Here is a 16,784-nt window from a genome sequence, read left to right as displayed (position 1 = left end):
TGGCTAAAAAGCACCATTTTCAATTGTGTTGGATGCGCACGTAATGCGGACATTTTACCAGGACGTCCGATTACCATAATCTAAATCAGATTTACCTCATTTAAATATTGCTTTTCATGCATATGAGAAAATGTTGCACCCGTTGATAAATCTGGCTTTTACAGAATTTTAGATCGCAGCTTTTATGTAAACTTTTGCGTTAAAATAAAGATCTTCAAATTCAGAGGAGAGAAAACTGAGTGTTTACACTTCACAAAGTCACACGGCCCAGCCCTTGCTTTTGATAAAAACAAAATTAAAAAAAACTATGGCATGATTAACTGCTGAAATGATAACATTTTTCACGGTGATCGTGGATATATATATATTTTTTAACAGTTTAAAGCCCGGGAACATTTTGCCGTCCACTGAGCAAACGCACGCTGCGGCAGTTTTCCTCCATCTGGCCTCGCAGGCCTTTTTAATGATAATCCTGGATTTTCGTATTTGTTTCGCAACTATAATTTTAAATGACCTGGAATTAGGTTATTGGACAAAGGTGGAATTTATACAAAATTATATTAGAGAGATAGTGGTCGCATTTTTGCGCATTTATGATAGTTACTTTTTTCTCCATGGCACTAAGACTTGTTTTTTCCAAATAAAGATATACTCGCATTTTAAAATATATATTTAAACGATACGCATTTACATGTTAATATACATAGTTTTAAAATGCCATGGTTACAAGATGGACTTTATCTTCTGTGTGTGTGTGTGTGTGTGTGTGTGTGTGTGTGTGTGTGTGAGAGAGAGAGAGAGAAAATATAAACCACGACAAAGTAATTAATAAGCATTCATTTTGGGAAATATTAAATTCTTATACGCATTCCTAAGTGCAGTTTTTCCAATTTTAATCCCTTTGAGTATATTGCGTATTTAAAAAACATCAAAATGTGGAGGCAGCCTTTATATCAATGCACGACGTGAAATTCCACATTTGCCTTTACACCTGTGAAGCTTGACATGTTTTGCTGTTGTGACATTTTAATACACATTTAACTGCTTTTATATCGGTCTTTCATATTTCATTTACTTGTATAACTTAAGAAAAACACGTCCGTTTTGTTTGCGCTTGTATTTATTTTGCAACCACACTATTTCCCCCCAAAATGTGGAAATGACCTGCGTAAAATTAAGATTAGAAAAACTGACAATAACATGGAAAAATATGCTTTAATCTGTGGTTTAATAAAATAGATCTTAACTTTTATCAGCACACCCTCGGTGTAAAAGTGTGTGTGTGTATCCAGCGGTGTGATAAGACACTGGATACACAAAAAAAGGCTATTATATGGATATATGGATATTTAGCCATGGTGATCTATCGAATACATTTTGATTTAAAGTTTATTTTATAAATATTCACCGTAGGCCCACTTTTCATACAAAGTGGGTGACCGTGCGACCACACTTAATGGTATTTTTTTTCTCAGAAAAGTCAGTTATTCACATCATTTTGTCTTAATTTGGATCGAGTTAAGGTTTTTCAAGCTATGTTTAAATTTGCGTGCCGTGACAATTAAAATATTAATGTAGAGTGGTGCATTTATTTTCATCCTATATTTGCCTGGCAACAGAAGGCTATATATATGTACATGCGTGCCATGACGTACATCCTGAATTATGGTCAGTGCTGACATCACGGATTCACTTTGTGGTCTGATTTTAGGATTTTTTTCCCTTATTTTTAAAATGCAGCTCTATTCAGGAGAATAAATAAATAAATAAATCGAGGGATAAATGATCAATGCACAATTCAATGCTGGTCCTTTTGCTCTGACCTATTTACATAAAAGACCCGTTTTGGTGATGAGCCAAAAAATCTCACTGAGCTTCTCTGAATTTACAAATATTTTAATAACTTCCGTTTGCACAGATAAATGCATTTTTATTTTAGGACTTAAAGTCCACAAATTCAGATGCATAGAAGAAAATAGGCCTGCACTGTACTTTTCACTTAACAGGCTGCAGATGTTTGACTTTATAGACCGGACAAGTCATGCAACGAATGAGTCACATCCGCAAATAGATCTTGTGTGTAGAAACAAAGTGACTGCCCAGCACGCGTGACAATCACGCACCCACAAGTGTAATCAATGATAGAGGAAATACAGATGTTATTTTGTAGGTTTCATAAAAATATAAGAATCACAGAACCCTGCTCTCTCTTTTTTCTCCCTCCTCACTGTCTGCAGCCTGGTGAATATTTCACACAGGCCCTGTTATGCAACGTTTGTAACCTTGAAGAGGTTGCAGCATCACTGTGGTGCGGACACGCTCTGCAGGGAAGAGGCCGGGAATGACACTCTATATTTCTTTTTATTGCACATTTGCTTAGCTCACAGGCGCGTGTCTTCATATAGTTTGCTGATTTTAGCAAGGCGATGTCGCACTAAATAAAAACAAACAAACATGCAAGTACATTTCTGTAAGTTTTATTTATGAAGATCATCTTGGACAAGTGTGAATTTTGTAGTATTTAAAAAAAAAACGATTGCACGTCGATCTGTAATTGTAGGCTACAGCCTGCTTGGATTGATCATTTGATTCTATGGCTTCACTGAGGTCGGACAAGAAAAACAAAACAAATGGTAAACAATCAGGTGAAGTGTTTTCATATATTCGGGTGTCATTAGTTTGATGCACCTCAAGAGTCTCAATTTGTAGCTGTGAGTGCATGACACACATGCCACACGCTAGTGATTAAAAGAGCTTACAGCTGCCAATGAAATTGACAGTTGAGTCAATTAAGTTCACGATACATTCCTGACCTGCAGCCATTAAACTCGCGTACATGGCAGTCATTTCCCGCAGGTACACCCCAGTGTGTGAGAGGTGCGAGGACACAGCAGCGACAAGAGATTCAATCTGCGAGGGCACGTAGGCTGCGAGGTTGTGCGGCTGCAGCAGGAGCAGAGTTGGCAGTAATAAACTCATACATAAGGTGATCCATCTTGGCGCTGCCAGCCGCGAGCCCCCAGCGCGGTAGGAGCCACTCTCGTGAGGGACTGAGATCTTGTCCACTTCTCTGAGCCTCAGCGAGTCCCATTTTTTCACATCGAAATTGCGCACAAGGGGACCGACGTCTGTATCTTTCCGAGAGGGCAGCGGAGTCTCCTTGAGGATCTTGAACTTCTCTCTAAACTCCTGCATCTGCTGCAGAAAGCACAGCGGCTCCGCGACGCCCCTGAACGACTCGGCGATGCTCAGCGCCTGTCGGTGCTCCTCCATCGCCGCGCTCAGCTTGGTGATCTCCGGGTCGTACGCCTGCATCACCACCAGTTTCAGCGTTTCAAAATCGGACAGAATCTCATTCTTCTTGCATTCGATGGTGCTGATGAGCTTGTCGAAATAGTCTGTTACTTTCTCTGCGTCCTTGCTCACCGACTGAAGCGCCCTTTTCTTACTGGCTTGTAGTGTCTCCAGGCAGGACAGGATGTCTGCGCTCTGCCAGCTCTCCACCCCGTGAAGCAGCTCTTCAAACGCCTCCTTCTCTCGCTCGTACGCCTCCTCCAAGGAGCAGAATGTATGCCCTTTGTGGTCATCTGTTGTTGCGCAGAGCCCGCAAATTAGGTTTAAGTCCGTGGCGCAAAATATGTTGAGAGGCTGACCGTAGTGTTGTTTACAAACAGACATCTTAGGCATCACCCTGATTTTGCTGTACTTCTCCACGATTCCGCGCAGGGAGTAGTTGATCTGCAGGCTGTTTGCGCCGTTGTGAGGGGTCTCTTTGCGGCATGTGGGGCATTTGAAAGGTGTTCTGAAAGCTGGACCTCGGTTCCCCTCCAAAAGTCCCTCCAAGCACTTCTTGCAAAAGCTGTGCGAGCACAGCAAAACCCGCGGGTCGTCGAAGAGACCGCAGCAGATCGGGCACGTAAGTTCCTCTTCTAGCTGCTCCATGGTGCCCTGTAAACACATTATCCAGGCGTCAAATCGGTGCGTAATTAAAGCAAAAGAAAAAAAAACCCCAATAAATCAGCACTTGGTAAAATAGGTTACAATACGCACCCACACAGAGGGGGATGCAGCCCCACAGGCAATAAATTACACACGAGAAATGCCGTAACATCGCAAAGGATACAGATTTTTGCAGTCATGTTCCAGCTGCGTGTTGAGTATTCCCATCCTGAAAGTGAAACTGACTTGCATCCCTGTGCCCGCGCAAAAGGTTGGCACGAACTGTGCCAAAGACTCCATTTGGCCACCTAACGATAAATATCATCCTTAATTTTTGATCTTTGCGATCAGCTGGCGTAAACTTAAAACCGCGTCGCAAAACCAGGCTGCGTAAAAGACAAAACAACTTTATAGATGCTGACTAATAAAGCAAACTATTTCCTCCTTTGTATTACACAACAGCAGAGCAGTGGTTAGCTGAGCTGAGCCCTAAATTACCGCCGTCTAACCAATCCAATGCGACAAATTATCGACAAACAGGGTTTGCGTTAGCGTTGCTCCTGTTGGCAAGGTACTGAAGTAGGGCTGTGACAGATTTTGCAAGCGCATAGTAACATGCAACTACTGGACCAAAAGAATCACTCACCAGCTGCTGAGACGCACAGTGCAACGCAATCATGGCGCTTGTTGCTGTGCAGACTTCGCCCTTTCCGGGTATGGAGTTAACCGTTTCAGCGGCGCACAGAAAATTCAAATACAATCATTTATTTGTATTTCCGCACAGGTGTAGTAGGATGCTGATTGTGATACCAGTTAAACGAAAGCTGCTGATGTTGCAAGCTTTTTGGGGTGCGTGTGTTTGCACATCGGGGTTGTTTACGTTTTTGTCCCTGATGGGTAACTTGCAGAGGATCCCTGCCTGTCTGATGGGGGAGGGGCTGTTGCTATGCAAAACATTACAGCGTGAAAAACTGTCAACTAGTCCCAGTTTGGCATCACAGCTTTTTTACACTAATAGATGTCACTGCATATCGGAATCAATTTGTAAATGACATATATTGGAAGAAGGTTTGGATGCTTTATCATAATTATCAGAGTGTGAATAAGGTAAAGGAAGTGTCCTTCATAATTACTCATAGCCTAAGTATACCCTGCTAATCACTGCATGCAGAATTATAAAAATGACATAAACACGAACTGCTTCGTTGTAGTTTTACACCTATTTGGCTTCGTTTTCACACCAAGAAATTCTGGAAGGACCTTTGCAGATTCATCATGGACCACATCTTTAAAGGCTACATTATTTGGGAAAAATGTGCTGTTTGACTTCCTCAGTTACCCAAGACAAGAAGACATTTCTTATAAGTAATGATTTTAGGAAGTAGAGCAATAAAAAAAAAACCTAATACTGTGGCTTTTCTGGGGGATACTGAGCATTATATGAAACTATTTACTGATTCAACTAACAAAAAGGCTATGTGTGTCTTACAGTATCTTTATTTAATGCAATGTCCCCCTGGATTTTGCTATTATTTTGTTTGTGTAAGTTGAACCGCATACTGGGGTTTTTACACTAACTCTTAAGTCGCTTGCGTGTTTCAATATCTGAAAACAGTTAACGCAATATATAAAGGTGCACGTGAGCTGCATCAACTGATATCAAAACTTCAGCTGAGCTGACACGTTATCTCGGCACTGACGGAGAAACTATATCGCACACCAGCTACATTAAACCGACTCTATGTTTCAGCCTCTGATCATGCTCTTCAGTTATTAATAGGCATCACCAATTCTGCCCACTAAACGTTTCATACACGTTATAAAACTCACTTTTCCCCTCACTTGTCGTTATGTAACATCGATATCCAATAGTTAGTCACGTGTAGGAATTTTGACCTTGATTTTCTTCCCTTGTTTCCATGCCATCAGGAGCAACTGCCTATCTTAGCTGCTGTGATTGGATACAGTTGGGTAGCGGGAGCTTATCTGCAGTTCCCGGCTCTGCCGCCATGTGTCGCTGTTGCGTTTGTGAGCGTGGGGATGACGTTTTGATGCCGCGCGCTCTTTGGCTCGACGGTTTCCGGATGTTTAGCTAAGGATCAAGGATGGCTGCGATGTTTACGTGTTGTTTAGGCTGCTGCGGAGATGGCGGAACGGGGCATATTCCCCTCAAAGAAATGCCCACTGTTCAGTTAGATACTCACCACATGGGTAAGGAAGTTTGTCTTTAAAACTCACCGCATTAAGGCAGTTGATCGCCTAGTTTGCTGTTTGACATGATGGCTTGCTACTTCTGCCGTTAGCATTAGCAAGCCAGCTAACCGAGAGCTGCTCGTAGTGGAATAACCTTTGCTGTTAAATGTGTTTTTAGCGGTTGTAGTTGTGTTAAATTACACCCTCTCTCAAAATACACACGATATACAGTGTTATAAGATAGTGACATACGGGGCGGCTCGTGAAATTTGAGCGCTTAGCTCCTGCAACTCTCTTCATTTTAATTTGTTGAGTGTATTGAGTTATGGCAGTGCACATTAATCAACATATCAGCAGTAAGTATCAGTGTAAATATGCCAGAAGTAGCGTAAGTGCTAAATTTCACCGTGGTCTTAAAGCAGGCACCATAAAAAACAGCTACACAGACAGCTCATAGAGCAGGACACAGGACATGACACAAACAGTCCACAGACAACACATCACTAATGGACACATTACATTAACAGAACAAAATGACCTATGATACACAGAAAAAACTATGATAAGCTTAAAAAAGCCCCCGGAGCGGCCATCAGAGGAGAAAGCAGTTTATTTATGAGTACAACTTAGTCATATTTATTTATGGCTCAATGTCAAAATTCAAAGTCTTGCACCTTTGGAAACGCGATTCAAATAAATGTAGTAAACCATTGTGTTTTCTTAACTCTCGTTTATTCTACTTGTCCTTAAAAATGACCCGCCTTCACTAAACCCCTAAAATAAAGCAGCCTCATTGAATTTTTGAATAAATGTTTTTATTCGTTAGATAATATTCATTGAAAAAATGTAAATCTCAATTCTATTTTACATGAAGGAGCAACCTTTCATTCATCACAAACTATATGAATATCTAGGTTTTCCTTCTTCACAATGCAGAAAGACTGCAATTAATCAGTGGCATCCACTCGTTTTTATTACAGCACACCTGCTGTATTTGTATTCCTTACTAAAGTAGAGGTTTGTTTTTATTATTATTATTGCTAAATGTACTGCGTAGGTGTTAACATATCTTTTAGCAAGATATATTACTTTTGTTGCTTCAGAAAGTAGAAGAAATGTGCAAAAAGTCATTTTGAATGCATCTTATTATAGAGACACAAAAACAGTCTCTGGCAACATAGTACAATAGTGTCAGTGTGTTTAAGTGGCTTTTGTGGTGTGAAAAAAATAAGACACGCTTTTTACCCTCTTGGTGTACAGCTTTTATAGAAATATGAAAAAAGGCAACGTTTCACTTTTTCTCATGTTGGATTCATTCGAGGGAAAGTCGTAGAATTTCAAGTTGGAAAAAAAGAACATTTAGGGGATTTTCTATGTTGTTAAAGAGAGGCGTCTTTTTTTTACCTCTAAGATAACGCGAGGGTCAATAAGGCACAATGTACATTAGTACATATTAAAACAACTGTAATTACATTATATATTATCTTTATTTAGACTTTATTTAAATACAAGACCTGGTATGAAGGTCATTAAACATAATTGTATAATGATTCATACTAACCAACAGCAATTGACTTTATGTACAAATAATTAGTCAATTAATAAATCCACAAAAAAATTAAGCAGCAGCAATTTAGCTAATCTATTAATTGTTTCATATCATTGTGATGTTTTTGTTTGTTTGTCAGATCACTTTATAAACTGTGTTTTTAAAGGTATTATATAAACTAAGCTTATTATATTATTATTTATTTTATTTTTTTATCAAGAAAAAAAAGAATCTTAAATATTGTTTCCAGTTTACAGATGTGAGAATTTGCTGCTTTAGTGTGACATTTTTTGATTGTAACTTGAATATTTTTGTATTGTTTGTCAGATTAAACAAGCCCTTTTGAAGCCATCATCTTGGGCTCTAGGAAAAAGCGATTAACATTTTGTGACATTTTATAAACTAAAAAATTAAAGGCCGATTATTTGGCAGATTTAGCAACAATGAAAGTTGTTGCAAAAAGAAAAAAGGAATGACTTTTTCTTTGTGTTTTCACAGTAAGATGTATCCTTGCCTTTGTTTTACAGGCACAGATGTTGTCATTGTGAAGAGCGGCCGGAGGATATGCGGCACTGGAGGCTGTCTGGCCAACGCTCCTCTGCACCAGAACAAAAGTTATTTTGAGTTTAAGATCCAGTCCACCGGTAAGAGCTTGGCTTCTAGTTGATAAACACCCCGTATCTTAACCTCTGTTGCATTCTTCTTCCTGCCAGATTGACATTTTCTGGTGCATTCCTAGTGGGAGTTATTGATGTGGACATGCTGCTGTTTTTAGCAGCAACATCATCTTGTGACTTCATGCTCACTGCTGGAATTCTGCACACTTACAAAGGCAGCATATGAAAACACAAGAAATGTGCTTCCTTAGATATAAAGGAAGCTAACTAACTAATCACCAGCTCTTTTTTAGTAGTTTTAAGTTAGGAATGTGCTATTTCTGCACACCGTGCCTGTTCATTTTTCGTTACTGTTGGCCTTTGTCGTAAGTGTAAACACATTTTAAGCTTTGTGGTTAAAAGTGTTTTAAAATAGCAGATTTGTGTTGTGCTTTGTGTTCAGGTGTGTGGGGACTAGGTGTGGCTACGCAGAAAGTGAATCTTAATCAAGTGCCTTTGGGCAGAGACACAAACAGCCTAGTCCTGAGGCATGATGGGTCTGTGTACCACAACAATGAAGAGAAGAATCGCCTACCTGCAAACAGCCTTCCTCAGGAGGGCGACATTGTGGTAAGTGCAAAGTGTTTTTTTTTGCTCGATCATGAATTTGAGTTTGATCCCCCAGTCTTTGATTGATGTAAGCTTCGCCAGGTGCTTGTAAGCCTGAAAAAGAAACTCTTTTAACTCCTTATCATGTCGAATAAAGGAGAACTGGCAAGTGTAAATTCACGTAGACGCTTAAGTTATTAATGAACTGAAATATTCTGGGCAAGCCAGTCACTCTCTACTCCAAAGATTAGTTTTCTTTTGCTGTAGGAAAAAGTATGGGATTTGATTCTAGTACTTTCCAGGGCTAGAGAAGTATGTAAAAAGAAAAGAGATTTTGGATTTGTGTTTTTCAGGCTTTTGTTCCTAATCGGTTTTTATAAAATGTAAAATTCTGAATTTCGGAAAATCAATTGATCACAAAAGCAGAGTGTATCTATTGGTTCTACCAGAATGCGAGAGAGTGTGGGCCAGAGCGAGTTTAACATCATCGAAAGCAAAGCAACAAAGGGTGTGTGAATGAACACACACTCCTACACAGACCTGCACACACACCTGTACACACACCTGTACAGCCTGCAGAACAGCTCTGTCCCAAGTGTCTCACAACTCAACCAAATCCGGACATCCGCGACCAAAAAAGTTTGAAGGAAAATTTCTCATATATATATATATATACACAACATCACATATAATATTATGTGTCATAAATGAACATTTATGAGTCATGCACTGATATAGCTGTCAGAAACAGTAATGTAATATGACTGATTTAATATGCTGTTAATTGATTTGTATGAGCTACAGTCTGGAGATTATTTGGCAGCATTATGCACACACACACACACACACACACACACACACACACACACAGAACGTGACATACATGTGAACAGTTAGATAATAATTTATGTACATAAGAGACATCGAGCTATTTGTGCTCAGACGTCCAATATGGTCTGAAAAATAGATTGAGAAGTCAGGAAAAACAAGTCATTTTGAAATTGAAAATTTGTCATAACCCTGAGAGATAAAGACTGAGATCTCTGACAGTCTCTGCAGAGTAAAGGTGCTCCACTGACGGTTGCTCTTTTTTTTAAAAATCGGTTTAGTCTGAGGATATACTGAGCTGTCACATGGTCTTCCAGCAGGCATGTGATTGTAGACTGAGAAGTTTAATTAACCCCTTCAAGCTAATCATCTGCCAGAGGCCTGCTGGGAAAGCTGGCCTGCAGGTCCTGTGAGACCCGCCGTCGTTCTTTTTTGTTTATTTGTGTTTTTTGAAGGCAGCTGGCTGACACAGGTAGTCACTTTGTATCGCTCGGACTAACATGGGCTCGATCGCCATCCTGTTGTGCCAAAATTACTATTTGGCATCAGTTTATTAATTTTCATGATACTGAGGCAACGTTTGTTTGGATTTTTTTTTACCCACCGTCATTTATGTCACTCAGGATTTAGAAATCACTTTGCAAAATTTATTGTAAATGAGGAAAGACTTGGGGTCTGAAGAAAAAAGAATTGAGGGTGTTGGTTGGTGCAGCAGAAAATCCTGCAGGTGCAGCGCAAAACCTACAGAGCGCTTGATTTATGAGACCAAATGGTCCTACTGAAGAAGAGACCAAAACAACGTGTGACTCAAAACTTTGTGACTTTAGCGACCCCCTAAGTCCTCTAGTGGCAGCACTGTGTATATGTGAACTGTACTGAAAAGACTCCAGCACCACACAAACATACTCAGACGGCAGAGCAGAAACATGTATACAAGAGCGCTCAGTAGTTCGATTCCGGCCGCAGCCCTTTGCTGCATGTCGTCCCCATTCTCTCCCCCCTTTCATGCTTAAGCTGTTCTTTCAAATAAAATGCAAAAAAGCCCAAAAAACAGTCCTAATTTTATTGAAAGGGGTCAATTTGCACAATTTGTTAGCAAATATACAAAAACATAGAAGTTACTGATAAAAATACAAATGCAGCATGAATATAATTAATGCATTTACATAATTAGTACAGACACTGCTCTACTCCAGGATCTTTTAAATAACAACAACAAAAAAGCACCAACAAAACACACTCAAAATAATCTAAAAAATGTATACAGCTGAACTCACACTGCAAACTGAGTAATTAGCCGGGCTACATTAAGGTTTCTTTTTGACATTGAACCATGTTAAAATATGTTATTACATGCTAAAATTCAGCGATTAACTCCAGTTTGGTTTGTGTTCCTCAGGGCATCACATATGACCACGTGGAGCTGAATTTATATCTGAATGGAAAGAACATGCATTGTCCTGCTTCAGGGATCCGAGGCACTGTATACCCTGTTGTTTATGGTAAGTTCATTTTTTGTCTTCATATGCAGCTCGGAAATCTCGGGACAATTTTTGACCAATTGAAACTAGGGATGTGCGATATGACGAAATATATCGTCTGATGATAAAAAAAACCTATCGTTTCATACTATGCTATATAGTTTATTTCCTTTACATCATCTGAAAACACTTTCTGTCTGTTGGCGTAGCCGATGGGGGGCAACCACACATTGCTCGGCACCAAAACAAACCAACGCGAAGGAACAAAAAAAACGATACTGAATTCAGGGATTCAGCACATGACACTGACACTGAAAGGCTTACTCACCAACAACTAGTATACATTTTTCCTTCTCTCTTCAAGGGCTCTCTGCCCCCCACAGACACACACACAGAAAGCAGCGCTTTTGCAGAGCTGTAACAGTACTCCACTTTATACTTTACTTTATTTAACATAACAATATTTTATGGCAGTTGCTACTGTATTTGTAACTAGCTCATTTAATATTTTTGTATTTTACAGTAGTTTAGAGTGGATTTCAAAATATCGAGGTGTATGTCGTGTATTGCGATGTAGTCTAAAATATTGTGATATTATCTTAAAGACATCACCCAGGCGTAACTGAAACAATGAATGTGAGCATCATCGACTGCCAACCTGCCTGCTCAGAAATACCGTTATGGCAGTTACAATTTTATTCCACTAGAGGGCTGTATTTGTGCATTTTTACAGAACACTGCTCATTTCAGGCGTTTGGTCATCCTCAAAGTGCTTTTTTTAGTTGCAAGTTTGACCACAAACAGCTTACACTAATTTAAAAGTGAGTTATGTGAATGAATCAATATAAAGTCTTTCGCAGGAAGGGATAGTTACCACGGATATTCAAGACACGCAGGTTTTAATCTGGTCAGTCTACAGCAGATGGTTCAGTTGCCTGGCTCCTTCTCTCGGGGTGATGTCAAAAGGATAGTCCGCAATTTTTGGAGTATGGCTGTATGAGATACTTATCCGTAGTTTATTGCATACAGGAGAAGTCTGCCGGCATGCCCCCTTTTTGGAGGAGCAGCAGGAGCTCACTTATAAAAGCCCCACCTAAAAAAAAAATCGATATTATTTTAAGTGTTCACTACATTGAGAGTATTTTTACCACTTCACCTTCCTATCACAGGACAGGGAAGCTGCTAAAGGCTTTTTGTTCTCCATCTTAGTCTTGTCAAAGCCAAGTCATTTCAGCTCACTGAACACAGGGGCTGCTGGTGTACCACTGCCTCGATCGGTTAGTTATTAAGTCTGATTGTGCGACTCTGGTGTCAAGTCAATTTTATTTATAGAGCCCATTATCACAAAACATGGTTTGCCTCAGAGGGCTTTACAGTGTACGACATCCCTCTGCCCTTAGACCCTCACATCACCCAAGGAAAAACTCCTGAAAAAGAAACCCTGAACGGGGAAAAAAAAGGAAGAAACCTCAGGAAGAGCGGTAGAGGATGATGAGGGATCCCTCTTCCAGGAAGGACAGATGAGCAATAGATGTCGTAAATAACAAATGAAATACAATCATGGCAAAAAAGGAAAGAGAAAGAGAGAGGGGGAGAGAGCAGAGGAGAGGGGGAGAGAGGCACGGCAATAATAGAAACAGATTCATGTCATATTACAATAACAGTAGGTGTGAAAGTATTAATTGCACTCTATGATGATGTTGAGGGTGATGATAACAGTCTCATGCATATGCTGATAGGGAGGTGTGCAAAGGCAAAAATGGGGTATCTGAACTAACCCTTTTAAACGCCAAAGTCACACAATAACACAAACTAACTGTTTAAAGTAGCAATGCACAACTTCAGTGCTGTGCGATGAATTCTGTTTTTCTCAGTTGAGTCTGGCTTTGAGGAGAGTGATATACCGCTACATTTTGCCGTCACAAATCACAGTCTGACGGAAACGTAAAGCAGTGAAATTATTCTAAATACAGTATATTTATATATAAAATATACTGATATTGATTTTGGTTGGTGGCTAAAACACAGTGCCAACTGCCACCTGCTTTTTGTAATATACTGACTATAGATGAGTACCTCATACAGCCCACTTGAAAAGATCCAAATTATTCCTTTAAACTAGTCTGGAAAATTAACTAGCGATTTTCTGGTGGAAAGAAAACATTTGCCTGTTCCTATCCTACGAAATGCAGAAAAACTGTAATAAGTCACTTATTTATTTGAGCTTGTTAACACAATGCGTATCACTTACTTTTTAAACTGTTAATCTTAATCTGGTGTGTTTTTGAATTAAACTCTAATAACCCACTGATTATTGATGAAATACTAACGATGCCATAAAATATAGATCATTGCACGTTGAGTCTAATTTTAGATTGAATATAAATGACAAGATTTAATAAAGGTATTAATGGAAGACCTTTAAAAAAGCAAGCTACCCACTGCTAACATTTAAAGGTAGTATGAGCTGCAGCGGCACCGTAGCATTGTTGAGTTTCTCCTCTTTTGAAACAAATTATTGCATTCTTACACTGAAATTTGCTACATTGTCCACTTTGTCTTATCTGCACTTCAAAGCTCAGTTTTCCAGCGGATGCATCGGAAAATCACTTTGTTTTTGTTTTTTAGGCAGTTTTTAAAAAGATGTGGCATATACGGCCGCTCACAGGTCAGTGGATGACTTGATTTTCAGATAAGTGGTTAAAAAGGACGCCAACATCACCTCTGCCGTCACCACGCCTCAGGTTGACAAATGGTAAACAAAGCAGGTCCACAGTAAGATGCTGTACCAGCTGGCTTTGGAAAATATCTTTTTCCTGGAGGCGATGTTACTTCTCTACCCTGATTTCTGTACTAAAAACCATAAACAAAGTGTAACATCATATACTGATAGATTATGTTCAAATTGTTGATGTTGCATGGTTTTTTGACCTATTTTCTGCACAAATAATTTTGGAGAATAAACAAACAAAATGCTGGAATGTTTGCTTGTTTATCACATTATTACTCCAGATTTAGACAAGATATCGGTTCAATTTTTAAAAAATGTATTCATATCAAATGGGCCATCCAGGGAGTCTTGGGTAAATTTAGGTTAGGTTAGTTTATGGTTTGCAGGTGGGGTTCAGGTGATTGATTAACCCATATCTTGCTGCTTATGCAGCGTAGATTGGAAGCTGAAACCACTTTCCATCTTTCAAACATGGACTGTGGCTTGGGACATATTCTCATGCAAGAATGGGAACAATCTCTGCGATACAATCTCTTTTTTTCCCCTTTTTTTTTACATGCTATCATTTAACATTTACTTTTGATTCACATGTAATTATTTAACATTTCCTTTTATTCATACAAATAATTATTAAATAACTATCAACTAAATGTTTAAACAATGATTGGCTAATTTGCATTGTTTTTTTTTTGTTTGTTTTTTTAATTCCAGCCCCCGTGTTCTCTAATAAAAAAATTTCTAGCCTTTGGGCAAATGTAGTTAATGACCCCTGTCCTACGAGCTTGTTACATGCAAGAAGTTTTAGTTGATTGCAGGTGTCGACCTCACCACTAGATGCCACTAAATCTTACTCACCAGACCTTTAAATTCTGTAAATAGTAAAAATCTGTTTAAGTTGTTAAAATGCATATAATTTCTAAATTTGTGTAATTCCCTTCTTTGTTCCAGTGGACGACAGTGCCATCTTAGACTGCCAGTTTAGTGACTTCTATCACACAGCTCCACAAGGATTTGAGAAGATCCTCTTTGAACAACAAATCTTCTAAAGGAGCACCTCAGCCTCGGACCCTCTTTTCGTTGTCACCCTCCCCTAAATCGCATAGCAACCTCTGTGACACTACAGCTTGACCGTGATTGGATGATATTATGTGTGGCTCGAACGCCTCTCGCTCTGTTTCCCCTGTGTACGCTGTCTCTCTGCTGATGTTTGGGATTGAAGTTGGAGTATCCTTGAAGGCGTGGGGATTTCTGATCCGTGGTCGGCTATGACGAGCTATTACAGTCTCTGCCGTTAAATCATTATCAGTGTATTAACTGACACACTATCAGTTTGCTGCTTACAGTCTCAATCTGTGTGTTGATGCCGAACAGTGGATGTAATGGTAAAATGTTCCCATTTTTCAGGATCAGAAGCCATGTTTTATTAACATTGCTTATGTTTTTGATTGTGTAATCTCCTAAATGCCATACTGACATCTCAGCATACGCCCCATATTTATTCTTATTTATTCGAGTCACAGATCAAAGTGGTATGTGTCTTTGGTTTGACAAAACATGTTATTTCTTTTTGGCCGGCAAGAGTTTGTGGACGAATGAAGGATCAGCTGTCAATACTGGCACATCAGACAACAATGTCACTTTTGTGTTGTCGCCTTTAATTAAAAATACAATTTAAAGTGGCCATATTGCAACACTTTTTAATTCATATCACTTTCAGTACTTAAACCAGTAAAGCGGTGCACATTCCAGGGGACAGTCTGTGTCTGAGGTTGACTTTTCAGCGGAGGTATGCTGAGGTGACGGTGCTGGAAAATGTAATACAAAGTGAAAAATGTATTAAATCGCTGATATAGATATTTAGGCGTGATTTCTAAATTACTTCAGTGAAAAGCTCTTTCCCACACTTTCCTCTCCTGAAATCTTTTATGGTGTATTTATTCCAAATATCAGAATATTACCAGAGCTGGTGCTGGCTGTCTCTGATTAGAGATACACGGTGAAAAAATGTCAATCTGTTGTGTTGTATTGGCATTGCATATCCGCTGCTGAAATGTGACAGTTAAATATTTCAAATGCTTGTTTTTGATTGCACTAATAATGTTGTTGTACAAGCAAATCCAAATATTGTTGATTCATTAAACTTTTGTGTCTGGAGGCATACATTTTTCAGAGTCCGGCTGTGTTTTTTGGTTGTAGTTAAGTTGTGTATTATCCTTACATTAATGCGCAAAAATGATGATTAAGCTGCACAGATTTCAGACACTGTCTGTGGCCAATAAAGGACTGTTTGCTGTTTATGAGAGTGGAGAAGAAAAAAGGAGGTGTGTCAAACATTTTTTGAGCACTGGGAAGGGGCTTATAGTTTTTTGGCTTAGGGGAGGGACATGTAAATTTAATTGGCTGTATTGTATATATTTTACTGCTGATTTTTAAGGAAGACATGCCCCCCAAATCTGAGTGTTTTTGTTGAATAATGTCAAAAGTGTCCCATGGATGATGTTTCTCAGTAGGCCGACGTGAAAATTAATTTCGCCCTGATTCACTCGTCAAAATGCAAAGGTGATTTTTCCATAGAGTTTGGATTACTACAGAAAATAAGCTCTGAGGCAAATAAATGATTATGATACTCATATGCAGTGGTGGATGAAGCATTTGAACACCACACTTTGGTAAAAGTACAGATATATTACCAGAAAATGACTAAGTCACGTATAAGAGTATTACTTGAGTAAAAGTACTAAAGTATATGATATTTATTATACTTAAGTATCAAAAGTAATTTTACAATATTTGACATACTAATGTAAATAAAAGTACAAGTAAATACTGTTTCTAAAAAAGCAAGCGGTCAGTTTTTA

General features: G+C 39.0%; 2 protein-coding genes across 3 annotated transcripts; one reads left to right on the top strand and one right to left on the bottom strand.

Moving 5' to 3' along the window:
- Positions 1-2,351: 2,351 nt before the first annotated feature.
- On the bottom strand, positions 2,352-4,650 carry trim13 (tripartite motif containing 13). 2 transcript variants are annotated; one of them, XM_042494962.1, is made up of 2 exons: positions 4,586-4,650; positions 2,352-3,948 (listed from the first exon to the last, which is right to left on the bottom strand). In XM_042494962.1, exons 1-2 carry the CDS (start codon positions 4,616-4,618, stop codon positions 2,746-2,748), a joined length of 1,236 nt encoding a protein of 411 aa, XP_042350896.1. In that variant the 5' UTR covers positions 4,619-4,650; the 3' UTR covers positions 2,352-2,745. The 2 variants fall into 2 exon arrangements, with proteins under 2 accessions (XP_042350896.1, XP_042350897.1); XM_042494963.1 differs by lacking the exon at positions 4,586-4,650 and adding an exon at positions 4,051-4,579.
- A 1,377-nt stretch (positions 4,651-6,027) lies between these two features.
- On the top strand, positions 6,028-16,091 carry spryd7b (SPRY domain containing 7b). The gene is made up of 5 exons (XM_042494964.1): positions 6,028-6,150; positions 8,209-8,325; positions 8,741-8,907; positions 11,114-11,216; positions 14,875-16,091. The coding sequence occupies exons 1-5, from the start codon at positions 6,045-6,047 to the stop codon at positions 14,970-14,972; spliced, it is 591 nt and encodes a 196-aa protein (XP_042350898.1). The 5' UTR covers positions 6,028-6,044; the 3' UTR covers positions 14,973-16,091.
- Positions 16,092-16,784: the final 693 nt, after the last annotated feature.

This window comes from Plectropomus leopardus, chromosome 10, assembly GCF_008729295.1.
Source record: "Plectropomus leopardus isolate mb chromosome 10, YSFRI_Pleo_2.0, whole genome shotgun sequence".
NCBI classification, from domain to species: domain Eukaryota; kingdom Metazoa; phylum Chordata; class Actinopteri; order Perciformes; family Serranidae; genus Plectropomus; species Plectropomus leopardus.
The sequence above is the reverse complement of the archived record's forward strand: the minus strand, read 5'-3'. Positions and strand labels throughout refer to the sequence as shown.

Excerpts from the sequence above, each read along its gene's own strand:
- trim13 (XM_042494962.1), bottom strand. The coding sequence starts at position 4,618 with ATGATTGCGTTGCACTGTGCGTCTCAGCAGCTG. Across the intron at positions 3,949-4,585 it reads ACTGTGCGTCTCAGCAGCTG|GGCACCATGGAGCAGCTAGA; the intron begins GTGAGTGATTCT and ends ATGTGTTTACAG.
- spryd7b (XM_042494964.1), top strand. The coding sequence starts at position 6,045 with ATGGCTGCGATGTTTACGTGTTGTTTAGGCTGCTGCGGAGATGGCGGA. Across the intron at positions 6,151-8,208 it reads GTTAGATACTCACCACATGG|GCACAGATGTTGTCATTGTG; the intron begins GTAAGGAAGTTT and ends TTTGTTTTACAG. Across the intron at positions 8,908-11,113 it reads CTCAGGAGGGCGACATTGTG|GGCATCACATATGACCACGT; the intron begins GTAAGTGCAAAG and ends TGTGTTCCTCAG.